General features: G+C 37.4%; 1 protein-coding gene across 1 annotated transcript in view; it reads right to left on the reverse strand.

Moving 5' to 3' along the window:
* LOC149814701 (putative galacturonosyltransferase 14) overlaps nucleotides 1–17,183 on the reverse strand; it is a 29,884-nt gene extending 12,701 nt beyond the window's left edge. Inside the window, exons 1-2 of the mRNA XM_089990340.1 lie at nucleotides 16,915–17,183; nucleotides 16,045–16,547 (exon numbers count right to left, since the gene is read on the reverse strand). Coding sequence (XP_089846466.1) covers nucleotides 16,045–16,285 — 241 coding nt within the window. The 5' untranslated portion in view covers nucleotides 16,286–16,547; nucleotides 16,915–17,183. The remainder of the gene's footprint in view (nucleotides 1–16,044; nucleotides 16,548–16,914) is intronic.
* Between the last annotated feature and the right edge of the window lie 246 nt (nucleotides 17,184–17,429).

Raw genomic sequence — 17,429 nt, forward strand, 5'->3', positions numbered from 1 at the left:
AAAAAGAAAATTTTGTATGTGAAGATTACATTCTTGGCAAAATGAAGTCCTTACCTTTTGAAACAAGACATCTTATAACTAATAATCTATTTGAACTTGTGCATTCGGATGTATGGGGACCTGCACCAGTCATATCCAAAGGAAGCGTTTCTTATTATGTTGTGTTTGTGGACGATTATAACACACTCTTGGATATTCTTTTTAAAACACAAATCTAAAGTATTTGATTGTTTTAAAATTTTTCATAGTTATATACAAAATCAATTTAAAACCAATATCCAAATTATTAGAACTGATTCTGGGGGAGAATTTGTGTCAAAAGAATTTAAAAATTATCTTGACTCAAATGGATTTGTACATCAAAAATCATGTTCCTATACCCCTCAACAAAATGGTCTTGCTGAAAGAAAGCATAGACACATTATTGAAACCAATAGAACTCTTCTAGTGTCTTGAAATATTTCAAAAAAAATTGGGCTGAAGCCGCCCTTACGACAGTCTACTTGATTAATAGAATGCCTTTAAAAAATATTAAAAACATTTCTCCCATTGAAAAACTTTGTAAAATGTCTCTCGAATGCAAAAAATTGAGGGGTTTTGGGAGCAAATGCTTTGTTCTTACCAACAAAAATGCTAAACTCTCCCCTAAAGTCATTCCGTGTGTGTTTTTGGGCTATGCCGAAAACCAAAAAGGATATAGGTGTTATGACATTGAAAGAAACAAGTTATATGTTTCTAGAAATGTTACGTTTCTTGAAAATGAAAGAGGGTTTACCAAAGAGAATATCCAAGAAAGTTGTGATTATTCGTTTCTCTTTGACCTTGTCAATGACAAGAGTGAATATATTCATGAGAGTCAAAACATTCATGAGGCAAATGAGAATATGAGTAAGAGTCTTGACAATGTGGACCTACCTTATGATAATTTACAAACCTATGCTCGTCGTACTGAAAATCACCCACAAAGTGCTTTAGAAAAATACTCCCAATGCCAAGAAGAAGATACTTCTAACCTTAGAAAATCCATAAGAATTTTGAAAGCTCCTAATAGATTCGTATCATATGATTCTCTTGAACCTAAGTTTAGATCTTGCCTAATAGTCATTCGCTCGTATTCTGAACCTCAATCATATCATGAGGCTAAACACCAGCATGAATGGATTAAGGCTATGAATGACGAGTTGAAAGGATGCCGATGGGTTTACAAGGTAAAAACCAAGTACGACAGAACATTAAAAAGATATAAGGCTAGGTTAGTAGCTAAGGGATACAATCAAGAATATGAGATTGACTATGATGAGACATTTGCCCCAGTTGCTCGCATGAGTAGTGTTAGAACTCTCATTGCTATAGCATCAATTAGGAAATGACACATATTTCAAATGAACGTCAAGAATGCCTTTTTAAATGGCAACCTAGATGAAGTATATATAGATCCTCTTTCTGGTTTGTCTTTAATACATGGAAAAGCTCTCCGATTATGTAAGGCCCTGTATGGCTTAAAGCAAGCTCCAAAAGCTTGGTATGATAGATTCAGTGATGTGATGACTCAACTTTATTTTAAATCTTGTTTTACTGATACTGCATTGTTTGTTAAGTCTTCTTATGCAGGAATGGTAATTCTGCTACTATATGTAGATGATATGATAATCACTGGAGATGATAAGCAGGGAGTTAACCATATTAAAGATGTGCTTAAAGTCAACTTTGATAATGACATATCTTGGTTTTTTACGATATTTTCTTGGAATAGAAGTTGCTTACATAATTCGTGGTTACTTTTTGTCATGGACTAAATATGCGGCAGAGATCATTGAAAGATCAGGACTCTCGGATGAGAAATTAGTTGACACTTCGGAAGTCATAAATGCCAAAATGAAGATAGATGATGGAGAGCCCTTGCAAGATCCAACGCCCTACAGACAGATGATTGGGGCTTTTTCTTATCTCTCTATTACTCGCCCTGATATATTTCATGTTATTCATTCTACTAGTCAATTTCAACATGCTCCCACTATAGTACATATGAGTGTTGTAATGAAAATTGTTAGATATATTAAAAAATCTATTAACCTTGGCTTGTTTTTATCATCCTCTTCCTCACTAGAAGTCATTGCATATTCTGACTCTGATTGGGGAGGGGATGTCAATGATAGACGCTCAACCACTGGTTTATGTGTTTTTGTAGGTGATTCTCTAATCTCATGGCGATGCAAAAAGCAGCAGAAGGTGTCACTGTCTTCGACTGAAGCTGAGTATTGGGCCATGACAACCACTACGTCGGAATTAGTTTGGTTGAGACAACTTCTCGACGACTTGGGGGTTCATACTGCAGAACCTTCAAAATTATGTTGTGACAACAAGAGCGTTGTTTACATTGCAAGCAATTATACATTTCATGAGAGAACAAAGCACATTTAGATGGATTGCCACTACGTTCATGAAGAGTTCTTGCGAAAGACCATCACACTACCTTATGTTCCATCAGAATACCAACTCGTAAACTTCTTCACCAAAGCTCTACCATCACCCAGATTCCACTTCCTACTTGGCAAACTCTAGATGGTTGTACCATGAGTTTGAGGGGGGGTGTTAAGATATATATATATATATATAAAGGTTGTAAACCGAATACCCCAAGGGTATTTTGGTACTTTCACTATAATAGGTGTTAGCCCAATAGGGGCTTACAACTCTTTTTATTTTTTCTTTTATTTCTTTTTTGTTTATTGTCTTTTTCCTTTTATTGTTTTTTGGGTCATTGCGAGCAACTCCAATATGATTGTTGGAGTTGCTCCCAACGGTTAGAATTCTAACCATTGGGAGCAGCCCAACAGTCACATTGGGCTGCCCCAACAACCCTTCTTGCTCTATAAATTGGCCTTGAAGGCCTTGTATTTTTTATACACTCCCTTGAGTGAATATATGCAATATTAATTTGTTAGACCCTTGTGTGGGTGGTTTGGTGATTCAATCAAGCATTCCACTTGCATGTGTATCAGATTCAATCCACTTCATTACAGCTACTGGGCGAGAAAAGCCAAAATTACGTTTGTCCAAAATCTGACTGCCTTCTAATACATGTCCCTTGCCTAAATCTGATCATGTTGGCCCAAAATCTTAGAATAGTTCTCAAAGACACAGGAGGTATCACAAGCTTTATTTCCTCCATCCTCTCACCAAAATTCCTGCCACCCAATTCTCCATTCACACCACTGTTCTTGTCATCGTTTTCGTGCCAAACACCACCATTTTCAATCCCACCATTCTTCTCCTCATCTCTCTCCATTATGTAGAGGGTTTCTTCCCTCGTGAAGAGATTGTAGAGGGCACTCATTTGAGAAATGGAGTTCATCCACAGCCTGAGCTTCCCATTTCCCAACCAAATTGCTACGAACCGGTTGTCAGAGATCTTCATCTGGCTGTTGGAGTTATCAAACTTGGAACCGAAATAGCTGGTCGTTGAAATTTGCCATCATCATTCGGAGGAATACCATGATGAGCTGATAGGGGATGACGACGTCCTCACCGGTCCTGATGTGCTTTACCATAATGCCCTCCACCGATAGGAGGGCGTGCAACTTCCTCCTGCGGTTTTTTGGGCGGCTTTCAAGGCTTCGAACTCGGTGAGGGCAAGAGTGAAGGTTGGGGTTAAATGAAAATTTCTTTTGTAGGAAACATTTCTCCACCCTTCCAGGTAGAGGAAATAAAAAATTGTACCTTTTAGAAAAAACTCTCATTTGGAATGGTCAGAAAAGTCATATTTTCCCTTCCTACCTTCACTTTTCTTATATCTTTCTCACTTCCAAACGTGCCCTAAAAGTTCCTAATAGAGGATTACTGAGAACAAGGAGCAGATCTATCTAACAAAAATACAACTATGTACATATACATGACTCATAAACATAACACTGATTTGGCAAAAACATGACACTGATATAACACAACAACACACACACACACACACACACACATATATATATATATATATAAGGGGTATCATGGGATCTAGGGGTGGCAATTTCTGACATGACCCGCCAACCCGCTTCTTAGCCGGGTTCGGGTTTGGCTTAAACGGGTTCGTGTCGTAAACAGGTCGACCCGCCTAACCCGTTTATTAAACGGGTCGGGTTCGTGTTAGGGGTATGACAACCCGCCAACCCGTTTATTAAACGGGTCGGGTTCGTGTTAGGGGTATGCCAACCTGCCAACCCGTTTAATAAACGGGTTAGGCGGGTCGGGTTAACCCGTTTACCCGAACCCAACCCGCCTGCTAACCCGCCATCCAACCCGCCCGCTAACCCGCCAACCCGTAAACTTTTCAATGTAAAACCCTGAACCCGACCCGCCAACCCGTTTATTAAACGGGTTAACCGTGTCGTGTCGGGTTACCCGTTTAATAAATGGGTTGGATTCGTGTTTGCCACAGCCGACCCGTTTAATAAACTGGTCGGGTTCGTGTTGAGGTATGTTGACCCGCCGACACGACCCGCCAACCCGACCCGATTGCCACCCCTAATGGGATCCCCCTTTTGAAGATAGAAATCAGATATGCGCTTCACGAACGCTGTCTTCTTTTTTGAAATTTTGGATCCTAGACCGCCAGTAAAAACCGTAAAAACGTAAAAAAAATGTTGTTGATCGCACATGCTATCAACAATGGCACTTCGCCTTGTCTGATGATACACCCTACTATATATATATATATATATATATATATATATATATATATATATATATATATAAAGTATTTTATATTAATATACAATGTTCTATATTATTCATTTTAAATTTAATTTTTTGTTTTATAATAACTATTTATAAAACCATTTATGTAAGAATATAATACATTTATTATAAAATATTTTATATTCTTTATTTTTTAGAAAAAATTGTCCACATACAAGGGGACTTTTGTAATGTCTATTGAGATGAGAGTGACTCTCTTTCTCTCTCTCCTGTTGTCATTCATACAAAAATAACAAAAATGGCACGTCGTGATTATGTTTCTGAAATAATATCACCTCTTTTTTTACAAAAAATTATAGTATTGTCCTATTAAAAAGATGTGTTATCGCAAAAACCCACAAATATATCAAAATCCTCGCATGTCCAAAATCATTGATTCCTGACTTTTTAGGATCATTTTACCTTTCATAGCACATTTTACCACAAATATGTTGTCAACCTCCAAATATTGCTAAAATTACCAATGAGATTCGCAACATATTTGTGGGAATCTCCTGACATTTGCACAAACATGTTGTGAACCCCCGAATATGGCTAAAATCACTGAGGAGATTCGCAATATATTTGGTCACACTTCCCCACATTCGCATAAATATGTTGTGAACCTTTGAGTATAGTTAAAATTAATAAAGAGATTTGTAATATATTTGCTTGGACCTCTTTACATTCGCACAAATATGTTGAAAACCTCCAAATATGATTAAAATCATCGAAGAAATTTGCAACATATTTACACAAACTTCTTCATGTTCGCACAAATTGTAATGAAATGGTGGTCTTCAACAAATGCACAAATAACTCACAAACAAGTGTCTATTGGAGACACTACAAGCATGACCCTTGAAAGGGTATAAAAGGAAGAACACTTGAAAAATAAATAATACTTTATTCATGAACAAAATGCTTAAGAAGCATGGTTATTTACATTGAAGGGGTTCACCCCTATATATACAAAAAAGTGGGAGAGAGAGGATAGCTCATTTTGAGCTCTCCAAAAGAGACGTTGGATTCCAACGTCTCTTAATATAGCTGTTGGACTACAGTCCAACAACATTTATTATTATAGCTATTGGACTATAGTCCAACAACATTTATTACAGCTGTTGGACTACAGTCCAACAACTATTTGCACAGTCAAGTTCCAACAGGAACTTGACTGGATCAAATATCTAGTTTCTATTGAACTAGATGCTAAAAAAGAAAATAAAGAAAAATAGAAAAAGAAAATAATAAAAGAAAATATAATAATATTAAATAATATATATATTACAGTTTACATTTTAACACTCCCCCTCAAACTTACGGTACAATGAGCGAAAGTTTGTCTAAGAGGAAGTGAAATCTTGGAGCAGCGAGAGGCTTGGTGAAGAAGTCTGCTAATTGATATTCTGATGTAACATATGGCAGATCAATGGTTCCATGTAAGTATTCCTCTCTGACATATTGACAGTCCATCTCAATGTGTTTAGTGCGCTCATGGAATGTCCGGTTGCTTGCAATGTAGATCGCACTTTTGTTGTCACAGCACATCTTTGAAGCTTGCGTTGCTTTAGCTCCCATATCCGCTAGCAATCGTCTGAGCCAAACAACCTTCATAGTGGTGGTTGCCATGACTCTGTATTCAGCTTCGGTGGAGGAAAGAGAGACTTTCTGCTGCTTCTTGCACCTTCACGAAATTAAGGTTTCACCTAGGAACACACAAAAACCAGTAGTTGAGTGTCTATTATTGGGATCACCTCCCCAGTCAGCATCAGTATATGCAATTAAATTTAATGAAGATGAAGCAGACAAGAAGAGTCCTCGTGAAAGAGAGGATTTTAAGTATCTAATAATACGCAAAATCGCTCTCATGTGCACGGAGGTGGGAGCATGCTGAAACTGACTGACTGTATGAACCGCATGAGTTATATCTGGCCTAGTAATGGAAAGATAAGAAAGAGCTCCAACAAGTTGTCTATAAGGAGTAGGATCATCAAGAAGTTCTCTATCATCAATTTTCATTTTAACATTGACAACTTCTTGAGTGTCTACTTTCTTATCATCTGTAATTCCAGACCTGGAAACGATATCAAGAGCAAATTTAGATTGAGATATCAAATACCCCCGAGGGGAATAAGCAACTTCAATGCCTAAAAAATATCTTAATAAACCTAAGTCAGTAATTTCAAAGTGAGTTTTAAGAAGAGATTTGATATTTGCAACTCCCTGTTTGTCGCCTCCGGTGATGATCATATCGTCCACATAGAGAAGAAGAATAATGATGCCTGCATCAGATTTCTTAACAAACAAAGCAATGTCAGTTAAACAAGGTTGAAAACCAATATCAAGCATAACATGACTAAATCGGTCATACCAGGCTTTTGGAGCCTGTTTAAGACCATAAAAAGCTTTTTCTAGACGAAGAACTTTACCCTTAGGGATACTAATACCAAGTGGGGCTTCCATGTATACTTCTTCAACGAGATTCCCATTCAGAAAAGCATTTTTGACATCTAATTGAAAGATAGACCATGTTCTAATGGAGGCCAAGGCTATTAAAGTTCTAACAGTGGTCATACGGGCCACAGGAGCAAATGTTTCTTCATAATCGATGCCATACTCTTGGGCATATCCTTTTGCTACTAAACGGGCCTTATATCTTTCTAGGGTCCCATCACTTTTGGTTTTGACTTTGTATACCCACCTACAACCTATAGGTTTCTTACCCGGAGGAATATCTTGTATCGTCCAAGTATTGGCCTTTTCTAGTGCATCCAATTCTATTTTCATGGCTTCTATCCATTCTATATGATTTTTTGCTTGAGAATAGGATGATGGTTCAACATATGATTGTATTAATGTAACGGCGGCCCTATACGTGGGTGAAAAAGATTCATAAGACACAATTTTTTCTGGAGGTTTAGAGATTCTAGACGTTCTTCTAGGTGAGACTTCAGAGTATTTTTGTAATGCACATGGAAGATTTTGCTCTCTACGTCTTGAATATTGTAGACTAACATCCCTATAGATTTGCTCTTCATTGTCATCATTTTCAACAACAATAGGACTTTGATCATTGTCAAGGTCACATCCAACATCACATTCATTGGATTTTGAAGTTGGATCAATTAAAAACGAGTATTCAGTGTCATCCTTGGATTTTTCAAATTCAAAGAAGCTTTCTTTTTCCAAAAAAGATACATTTCTTGACACATATAATTTGTCATTTTGAAAATCAAAACACCTGTAGCCTTTTTGATTATCAGCATATCCTAAAAAGGCACATGGGATTGCATGAGGAGAGAGCTGGTAATTTCTGTTGGTGAAAACAAAACATTTGCATCCAAAGACTCTTAATCTAGAATAATCTGGAGTTAAATTAACAAGCTTTTCTATTGGAGTTGTATTCTTTAATGAGGAAAATGGCATCCTATTAATGAGGTAGGTGGCAGTTAGGACCGCTTCAGCTCAAAAGCTTTTTGGAACTTGATTTGCAATTAGCAATGTCCTAGTAGTTTCCATAATGTGCCGATGTTTGCGTTCGGCTATGCCATTCTGTTGTGGAGTGTGTGGACATGATCTTTGATGTGTAATACCATGTAAATTGAGATAGTCTTTGAATTCGTTGGACATAAATTCTCCCCTTGAATCAGTGCGAAAAACAGAAATATCATTTTGAAACTTATTTTTAACCATTTTATGAAATATTTGGAAGTTAGCAAAGACATCAGATTTATGTTTAAGAAAATAAATCCAAGTATGTCTACAAAAGTCATCAACAAAAATGACATAATATGTATAACCACCTTTGGAAATAACTGGTGCGGGGCCCCAAACATCCGAATGTATTAACTCAAGTGGTCGTGAGGAAACAAAAGTTCTACTAAGAAATGGTAACCTTTTCATTTTGCCAAGAATGCAGTCTTTACAAGAAAAATTTTCAGAATTACAAAATTTTTCCAAACTTGGAAAATATTGAATTTTAGACATATGAGGATGGCCAAGCCTTTTGTGCCATAAATCCAATTCTAATTTCTGAATATTATAACAAAATGCATTCTTGGGTAATTCCAAAAAGTCCATGTAATAAAGTCCTCCTTCTCTATGGCCTTCCCCAATCAGCTTCCCTGACTGGCGATCCTGTACCCAACAACCATGAGAAGAGAAGGAGATATTACATCCATAATCAGATATTTGCGAGACAGATAAGAGATTCAAATTAAGTTTAGGGATATATCTAACTTCTGGGATAAAAAATCTTTTGGATTTTTGAAGATTTTCAAAACATCCTATTCCTTTTACTTCGAGAGATGTGCCATCGGCTGTAAAAACCTTTGACACACTTGAGTTATTTTTAAGACATTCGAATAGACTATTAACATTTGGGGTCATATGAAAAGAAGCACCAGAATCTAAAAGCCAAGGAAAGTTACCTGGACCGGAGAAAGATGCAACTGCCGCTCCAGTTGAGGCTTCGGTTGAAGAGGATACCCCTTTGAGAAGAGGTTGAAGGATTTCCATCAGTTGAGCCATAGACACAGGTGCATCTTGATCTTTTGACTCAGATTCAACAGATGCAACTCTTTTTTCTTCTCTTCTTTTTAACTTTGGACATTGAGGCCTATAGTGCCCTGGTTCATGACAATGATGACAAATAACTTTTCTTTTATCAAAGTCGCAATTTTGTCTTACAAAATGAGGCGGCTTGTAAGTACGAGTATGATTCTCCGGTCTAGATACAGCTAAAACGGAGTCATCATCAACTTTTGGAGTACTTTTTCTAAGTCTATTTTCCTCCATAGTGAGCTCTTCTATAGTATCAACAATAGAAGGAATTTTTCCACGATGTAAAAGGGCCGATTTGGTGGATTCAAACTCCGGCCTTAGACCATTCACAAATTGATAGAAATGTTCCATATCGAGTTGCTTTTGGCGAAGCTCGATGTCTTCGGCACAATACCATTTGGGCTCAAGAAGAGCCAACTCTTCCCAAAGTTCAGACAACTCATTATAATATTCTCGAATAGTTTTATCTTTTTGAGTCATTGTCCGAACTTTATCTTGTAAATTGCATACATGTGCAATATCTTTAAGGGAATACATGTTTTTGAGGTATTCCCAAGCCTTATCGGCATGCTCAAACTTAGCTAGACTAGAGCATTTTTTAATGTCTATGCTATTGATGAGCCATGACATAATTTTTGCATGCCCTATCCTCCATTCTTTCCATTTCTTTTCATAAGTGGCTAACGCCTTACTCTTCTCTTCTTTCGTTAGAGGAACCTCTTTATCACCCTCTTTCTTGGTAAGAGATAGTTTAGGTTCCAAATCGAAACCATCCATTATACCCCATAAACCTTTTCCCCAAATGTGGTGCTTCATAATCGAAGCCCACATTACATAGTTAGTATCATTTAGCTTCATAGGAATGATGGTGATCTTATCATTGTCATCCATCTTTTACAAGGGTAAGAGAGGAATAAATAGGAGGAGAGAGAGAGAAATAAAAAGAAAAGAAAAAGAGTAGACAAAGGAATAAGAGAGGATACAAAACCAAAATTTTTTGTAGCACAAGTTTGCCTTTCTTCAAACAAATCTTCTTGAGCCAAGAACAAGGTGATGAAACACCTTTTGTCAATGTGGCACGGAAATCGAGGCAGAAGCACTTCAAGATCTAAGGATTTCGTAGCTCTGATACCATGTAATGAAATGGTGGTCTTCAACAAATGCACAAATAACTCACAAACAAGTGTCTATTGGAGACACTACAAACATGACCCTTGAAAGAGTATAAAAGGAAGAACACTTGAAAAATAAATAATACTTTATTCATGAACAAAATGCTTAAGAAACATGGTTATTTACATTGAAGGGGTTCACCCCTATATATACAAAAAAGTGGGAGAGAGAGGAGAGCTCATTTTGAGCTCTCCAAAAGAGACGTTGGATTCCAACGTCTCTTAATATAGCTGTTGGACTACAGTCCAATAGCATTTATTATTATAGCTGTTGGACTATAGTCCAACAACATTTATTATAGTTGTTGGACTACAGTCCAACAGCTATTTGCACAGTCAAGTTCCAAGATCAAATATCTAGTTTCTATTGAACTAGATGCTAAAAAAGAAAATAAAGAAAAATAGAAAAAGAAAATAATAAAAGAAAATATAATAATATTAAATAATATATATATATATATATATATATATATATATATATATATATATATATATTACAGTTTACATTTTAACACAAATATGTTGTGAACCTCCAAATATGGTTAAAATCAAAGGAGATTCACATGATATTTACACAGGTTTATCGACCTTCACACAAATATCTTGTGAACTTATGAGAGATTAGAATCAATTAAAAGAGTTTCACATGATATTTATGTGGACCTACCGACATTCGCACAAGTATATTGCGAACTTCTGAAAGATTAAAATCAAACTAAGGATTTCACATGATATTTGCACGGACCTTTCAACATTCGCACAAAATATATTGACATCTTATAGTTACATGATTTCATATTCATATAAATTCTTGTATTTTTTTTGCGACTATGTTTTGAATTTTCTCGATGATTTTAATCATATTTGAAGGTTCACAATATATTTTTGAAAACATTAAAAGGTCAACGCAAATATGTTGTCAACCTCTTTGGTGGTTTTAACCATATTTACAGGTTCGCAACATATTTGTGCAAACGTGAGGAGGTTCACACAAATATGTTATGAATCTTCTTAGTTTGATTTTAACCATATTTAAAAGTTCACAACATATTTGTACGAACATGAAGAAGTTTGCACACATATTTGTGAATCTTTTTATTTTGATTTTAACTATATTTGAAGGTTCACAACATATTTGTGTGAACGTGAGAAAGTTCGAACAAATATATTGTGAATCTCCTTGGTGATTTTAACCATAGTCGGAGGTTTGCAACTTATTTGTGAGAACGTGAAGAGGTTTGCACAAATATATTATAAATCTCTTCAGTGATTTTAATCATATTTGGAGGTTTGTAACATATTTGTGTGAATGTAAGGATCTCCGCACAAATATATTGCGAATCTCCTCAGCAATTTTAACCATATTCAGAGGTTCACAACATATTTGTGTGAACAAGAGGATGCAAATTTGTTGTAAATCTTCTCGATAATTTTAAATATATTTAGAGGTTCGCAACATATTTGTGTAAACATCAAGAGGTCTTCGCAAATATGTTGCGAAGGGTCAAATGATCCTAAAAAAGCAAGAATTAGTGATTTTGGACATAGAATTTTGGCAGATTTGTGAGTTTTTGCAAGAACACACCATTTTTATAGAATAGTAGTCACATTCCATTTTTCTTAGTCTCTCCCTCTCTCTATATCAAGGTGGTTGGTCAACAACTAGTCGAAGAAGCTTTTTTTTTTGGTTAAATGAGACAGATCCAATCATTTTGTCTATCTCCAGCATGTTATTATTAGCTCAACCTTAGCTCAGCTTGTGCTTAAAATTCAATAGAACAAGACTAGTGATAAGTAAACCTTCCATGCCCCATATGGGCCTTTTTTGAATTGACTGTACGGAGAAACTTCCCCCCAAAAGATTGGAAACCTAGTTGTGCTGGCTCAGCCAGCCACACTTAGGGATGCACAACAAGCCGAGCTAGTTTGGGCTCAGCTCGGGCTCGACCCGTTTAAGCTCAGCTCGATCTCATTTGAAAAATAAATGAGCCGAGCTAGTTTGGGCTCAGCTCGGGCTCGACCCGTTTAAGCTCAGCTCGATCTCATTTGAAAAATAAATGAGCCGAGCTTGAACAAAGGTTTAGGTTCGGTACACGTAAACAAGCCGAGCTTGAACAGATAGTCCATCTCGGTTAGGCTCGATAAACCCAATTAGGCTCGGTTCACATATATAAAGAAATTAGAGTTTATATATGTATATTATTTTTCTATACTTAAACACAAAAAGAGGTGTTACCATAGTGGGTGTGTCTTTAGTCTCATTGAAAAGTGTCTTAGGTTCAAATCCTGCTACTTACCTTTCTTTCAAAAAGAACTTTTGACATAAATTTAAAAAAAAAAAGTTATAAATGTGTTCAGCATGAGAAGCTTGGCTCAAACCCGGCTCATGTGCAGCCCTAGCCAGACTTAGGTAGCGTAAAACTCCATGTCCATAGGGAGTTGTCGCGCTTCGGCTTGCACAAGAGAGTCACGCCAATGAGATTTGAAGCTACACTGCTGGCCTAGCAGCATAAGCCCCATCCTACTATGGCAAACCCCGTAGTGCTGTCCCATATGGACTTGTTGTCAGGAAAGTTTTCACAATATTTTTCTATAAATAATACAAAAGTAGCTTTTATCACGTTCATATTTCGATAAAAACACATCATTTTAAAAATAAAAAGTATGTTGAAAATATCACGGTTTTCCAAGAATACTTCAGCTTTTCAGAATATCGTTGATGAAAATTCATCGTGATTTTCAAAAGATCAGCAAATATTTGTGATCAACCGCAGTTGTGGCCTTGTGGGGGTATTATGATTCATGAAGCACGTTATGCCCCGTTTGGATGAAGCCCACTCTAGACGCCTCAGACCCAAGCTGGTGGACCGCAGCTCATACCAAGTCATTGCTCATCATGGGTGATTCGGAACTCAACCTGACCGAGCTCAGTATGACAATGACTATTAACCGTTATGGAGTTCAAATCACGTGCAAACTTACCCATATAGCCTAACACTACATGATTCAAAGTTAGCAAGATTTTAGATGGAAGACTGACTGGACGAGTTGACGGCATGATTAGAGCCCGTGATCTAATCATGCACAGTCAGCTCTCCATAAAAAAACAAAGACCATTATTAGATCACTGAATTGGACAGCCATGGTCCAATGGTGGCCCAGAAATATCCATGGGTTTTGTGGAATACCATGAGCGTTTGGGGTTCAACAAAAAGACATTGAAGAGGCCAAACGAACAAGGTTTTGCTTTCTCCATCGTGCCCAACAAGCCACCGTAATTTTGTGTGTACTCTATGGTCTATGCCCTACAAGTTTGACATCACCACCCATGGTTTCAAACTACTACTCAATCTGTTTCTGTGCTTGTCAAACGCACCTCGAGAGCGCCCATAATTCACAGTATCCCACCGTAGTATATAACCAAGAACTCCGAAGACCTTTTTTTTATGGACAAGCTGGAATTAGGGTTGGGCAGACCCCAACCAGAGAGCACAAGGAACGGAAGAAAATTACAACTATCCATATCCGGACCTAGCTGTAGTTCTCCAGGACCAGTAGGGCCCAAGGAGCGGAAGTAGATCGACTCTCTTTAAGATACCGGAATGGATCCGGTCCCAGGACGAGGTAAGGACAGGCGTCCGAAGGGCATACGGGCCAAGGACGGTAATATATATGTACCCAACCTAATCTGTCGATTAAGAAGAAACCAATCTGTAATTTGCTTATGCGTTTGTGACGTACTGATTATGTCACATGGATATGGTGTGATGGAGATAGCCACTTTTACCAAGTTTTTTTTCTTATAAAGAGAGAAGGTGCGGCACTGAAAATGGTGTAACCGTGTAATGTCTGAAACAAGGGCAATTAGTTTTCAATTAAACAAAAAGAGAAACTTAATTACCATAAAAACCGGATCTCAATTTTAGTACATTTTTAAAGTGCCAAAAAGAATAGGAAAAGTCGGAACTCCTTAAAAGAAAAGGAATAAATGAAGATTTTAATGACCATAAAACCAAATCTCAATTTTAGTGCATTTAAAGTAGCAAAACGAATAGGAAAAAGTTAGAACTCCTTAAAAAAGAAAAGAAAAAAGGGATTACAGAAGTAAAAATTTTAGAGAAAAAGAGAGACCGGTTTTTTTAGAGAAGAAAAACAAAAACAATCTTTTTTTATGACGAGGAACCCTCGCCAAAACAACAAAAGGCCTGGGTGGGGCCCACGACCACCCTGCCTTACTTGTCCTACCTCTGAAAGCTTCGGACACACTCATGCACGCGCACCAGCGGGGTTTGATCCGGTGCCTTCATAATGCCCCTATCGCCACTCCCAGCGGCATTTTGACGATATTAATAGCATAGCACAAAACTCACGTCAAATGGCATCAGTTGGGATTGGTTTTCGTGCTTGGCTTGTTTAGGCTCAAACCAAGCTCGAGCCAGCTCAAGCTTGCCATCACCACTTGCTAGCTGGTATTAAATAAAGATTATTTATCGATTGTTCATGTATGAAAAATATGCATGACGACGGAACTCGGACCCCAATATATTCCACACAAAGCCATACGTCTCAACCAACCAATCTACAACATAGTAGTTGACATTAATGGCATTTAAGATATACATATTATTACTTCAAACCACAATCACAAATCTATCGGGACTTTTCAGCAAAAGAAAATCTCACGATAAATTAATAAAATTTGTTTTTCGGAAAAATCTCTGAAAAAATATCGATATTTAAATTTTAAAAATATATAAGAAAATATACTTAAAAAATATAAGAAAACATTAAAATGTAAAAAATATATAATCAATAACTATCGTGTTAATGATGCAATAATATTGGGATAAAAATGCAGTATTTCAAAATAACACTTTCTTTTTGGGATTATATTGGTTTTTGAAAATCTGAAAATAAATTCGCAAGATTTTAAAAAATACAGAAATATTTGTGGCTATGCTTCTAACAAGCTAAAAGCAAAGGATTTGTGGATAATCTAAAAGCAAGGAGTTCTTTTTTTTAATGGGATATAAAGGCAACGAGTTGATATTCACATCCCTCGTTCAAACAAGCGCATACTTGGATTGCCAAGCCTATTTTACAAGACCAAATGAGCCTCTTTACAAGCCGAACAAAGCCGGGGCCCGGGTCCGGGCCACCAACAGCTTGGTTTGTTTTCAAAGGGCCGATATTTTGCAAATATTGCATTTTATCATATATAACCTTTTCAGACACCGATCTAATCCGAAATATAGCGGTATTTTTTAAATGTTGCCTAGTATGATCACATTATACCGAATATCTAAATGATAAAACATATTTAAAATTTTGAATTTTTTATATTTTACTTCGTATTATTTTATGTATTTTATATATTTTTGTCAATATTTCTATAAAACTTTCAGGAAAAAAAAAGTTTTGATTTATCGTGAGATCCTCCCTTGCTGAGAAAACATTGGCCATAACAACCCCCGGAACCAGAGCGACCTCGGAAAAAAATAAAAATCACAGAAAAAGCCATGGAAGGACCAATCTGGCAATAAAATTTTATCAGGGGAAGAGAAAAGAAAAACGTTACCGAGAGATGGGCATCTAGAGGCGCTGTCGAGGGCGAGGAAGGCCGTGCGGAAGAAGAGGAAGGGCACGAGGATCGTCACCAGGAAGGCCGTGGGCAGCAGCGACCGCCAAGAGAGTCGCCGGTGAATCGCCGGCTTGCCGCTTCCCCCTCCGTTCGCCTTAACGATCTCCGGCAGGCAATCCCTCGTCGAGATCGTCACTCTCCTGTGCCCCGGCAGGAAGTGGAGTTGCATCTTTCCCATTAAACCCGATCCTGTCCTTCCTACCCGAAACGTCAAAACCCTAATAATCTCCTCCTCCTCCTCCACCTCATCCCCTCTCCTCCCTCGTCCGCCGTCTTCTCTTCTTCTCACGCAGATCTTTCTTCTTCCGATTTCTGAAAAAAAAAACAAGGGCAAAACCGAGATTTGCGATCCTGATCCCCTTGTGCTTCTCGTGAAAGATCCAGGAGTCAGATTTCGTGTTCTTCGATCACGGAAGGTTTCGGGCAGAATAAAAGCTTCTCTGCAGCAGAAGAAAAAGAAAGACAATTAATTTATTCATTGAATTCGTCCCAGTACCGGATCTCGTTCGCTTCACTAAACTGCTACTTTTTTTCGTGTAATTAATGAAGAACCAAACGAGATCTTCTCTCCACCAATAACTCATCGGAACGTTTCCAAAAAATCTATCTTTTTTTTATTCTTATAAATAATTCTTCAATTCGGGAGTTTTCGAATTCTAGAAAAGCACAAACCGATCGGGAAATTTCAAAACTTGACCGTAAGAAATCACGATTCGGTTTGGAACAGAAAAAGAGAGAAAATTTTGCAGATCCAAAGTAAGATCAGTCAGTAAAAAACCAGAATTCTTGAGTTTCTTCTATACATACCAGAACGTCCTTCCTGGGAAGATGACGGTATGCAAACTCTCAACGCTGCGCCGTTGGAGAGAGATTGCCTGCGTCTCGAAGCTTCTAGAAATTCTAATGAAGAAGATGCTCCCTCTAGTTTATAAATATCGATTCTTCACTCAGAGAGAGAGAGAGAGAGAGAGAGAGAAAGAGAGTTGTGGCGTCGGAGTGGGCAAAATTTTGATAAAATGGAAAAGGAAAAGAAAAAGGAAACGGAGAAAAGCCCAAACTAATGCCGCGTTCAAGCCGCGGAGAAAAAAGTGAGATGAAAAAAAAATAATAGAAACAAGTGTAAGAGCCGGCAGCGAATGAAATCACTGAAATGTACTCTACCATCTTGTTCTAAGACGAAATTGGTGTTTTTACACAAAAGTTCGCCCTTTGACTTTCTGACCATACAAGTTGATTGATCAGGATAGTTTTAGTGACCTGTCTGAACGAGTCGCACTCGGGTCGGTTATAATCGGCTTTGGAGTGATGAACAGAGCCCGTGC

Source organism: Nuphar pumila, chromosome 15 (genome assembly GCF_984573655.1).
Source record: "Nuphar pumila chromosome 15, dmNupPumi1.hap1.1, whole genome shotgun sequence".
NCBI classification, from domain to species: domain Eukaryota; kingdom Viridiplantae; phylum Streptophyta; class Magnoliopsida; order Nymphaeales; family Nymphaeaceae; genus Nuphar; species Nuphar pumila.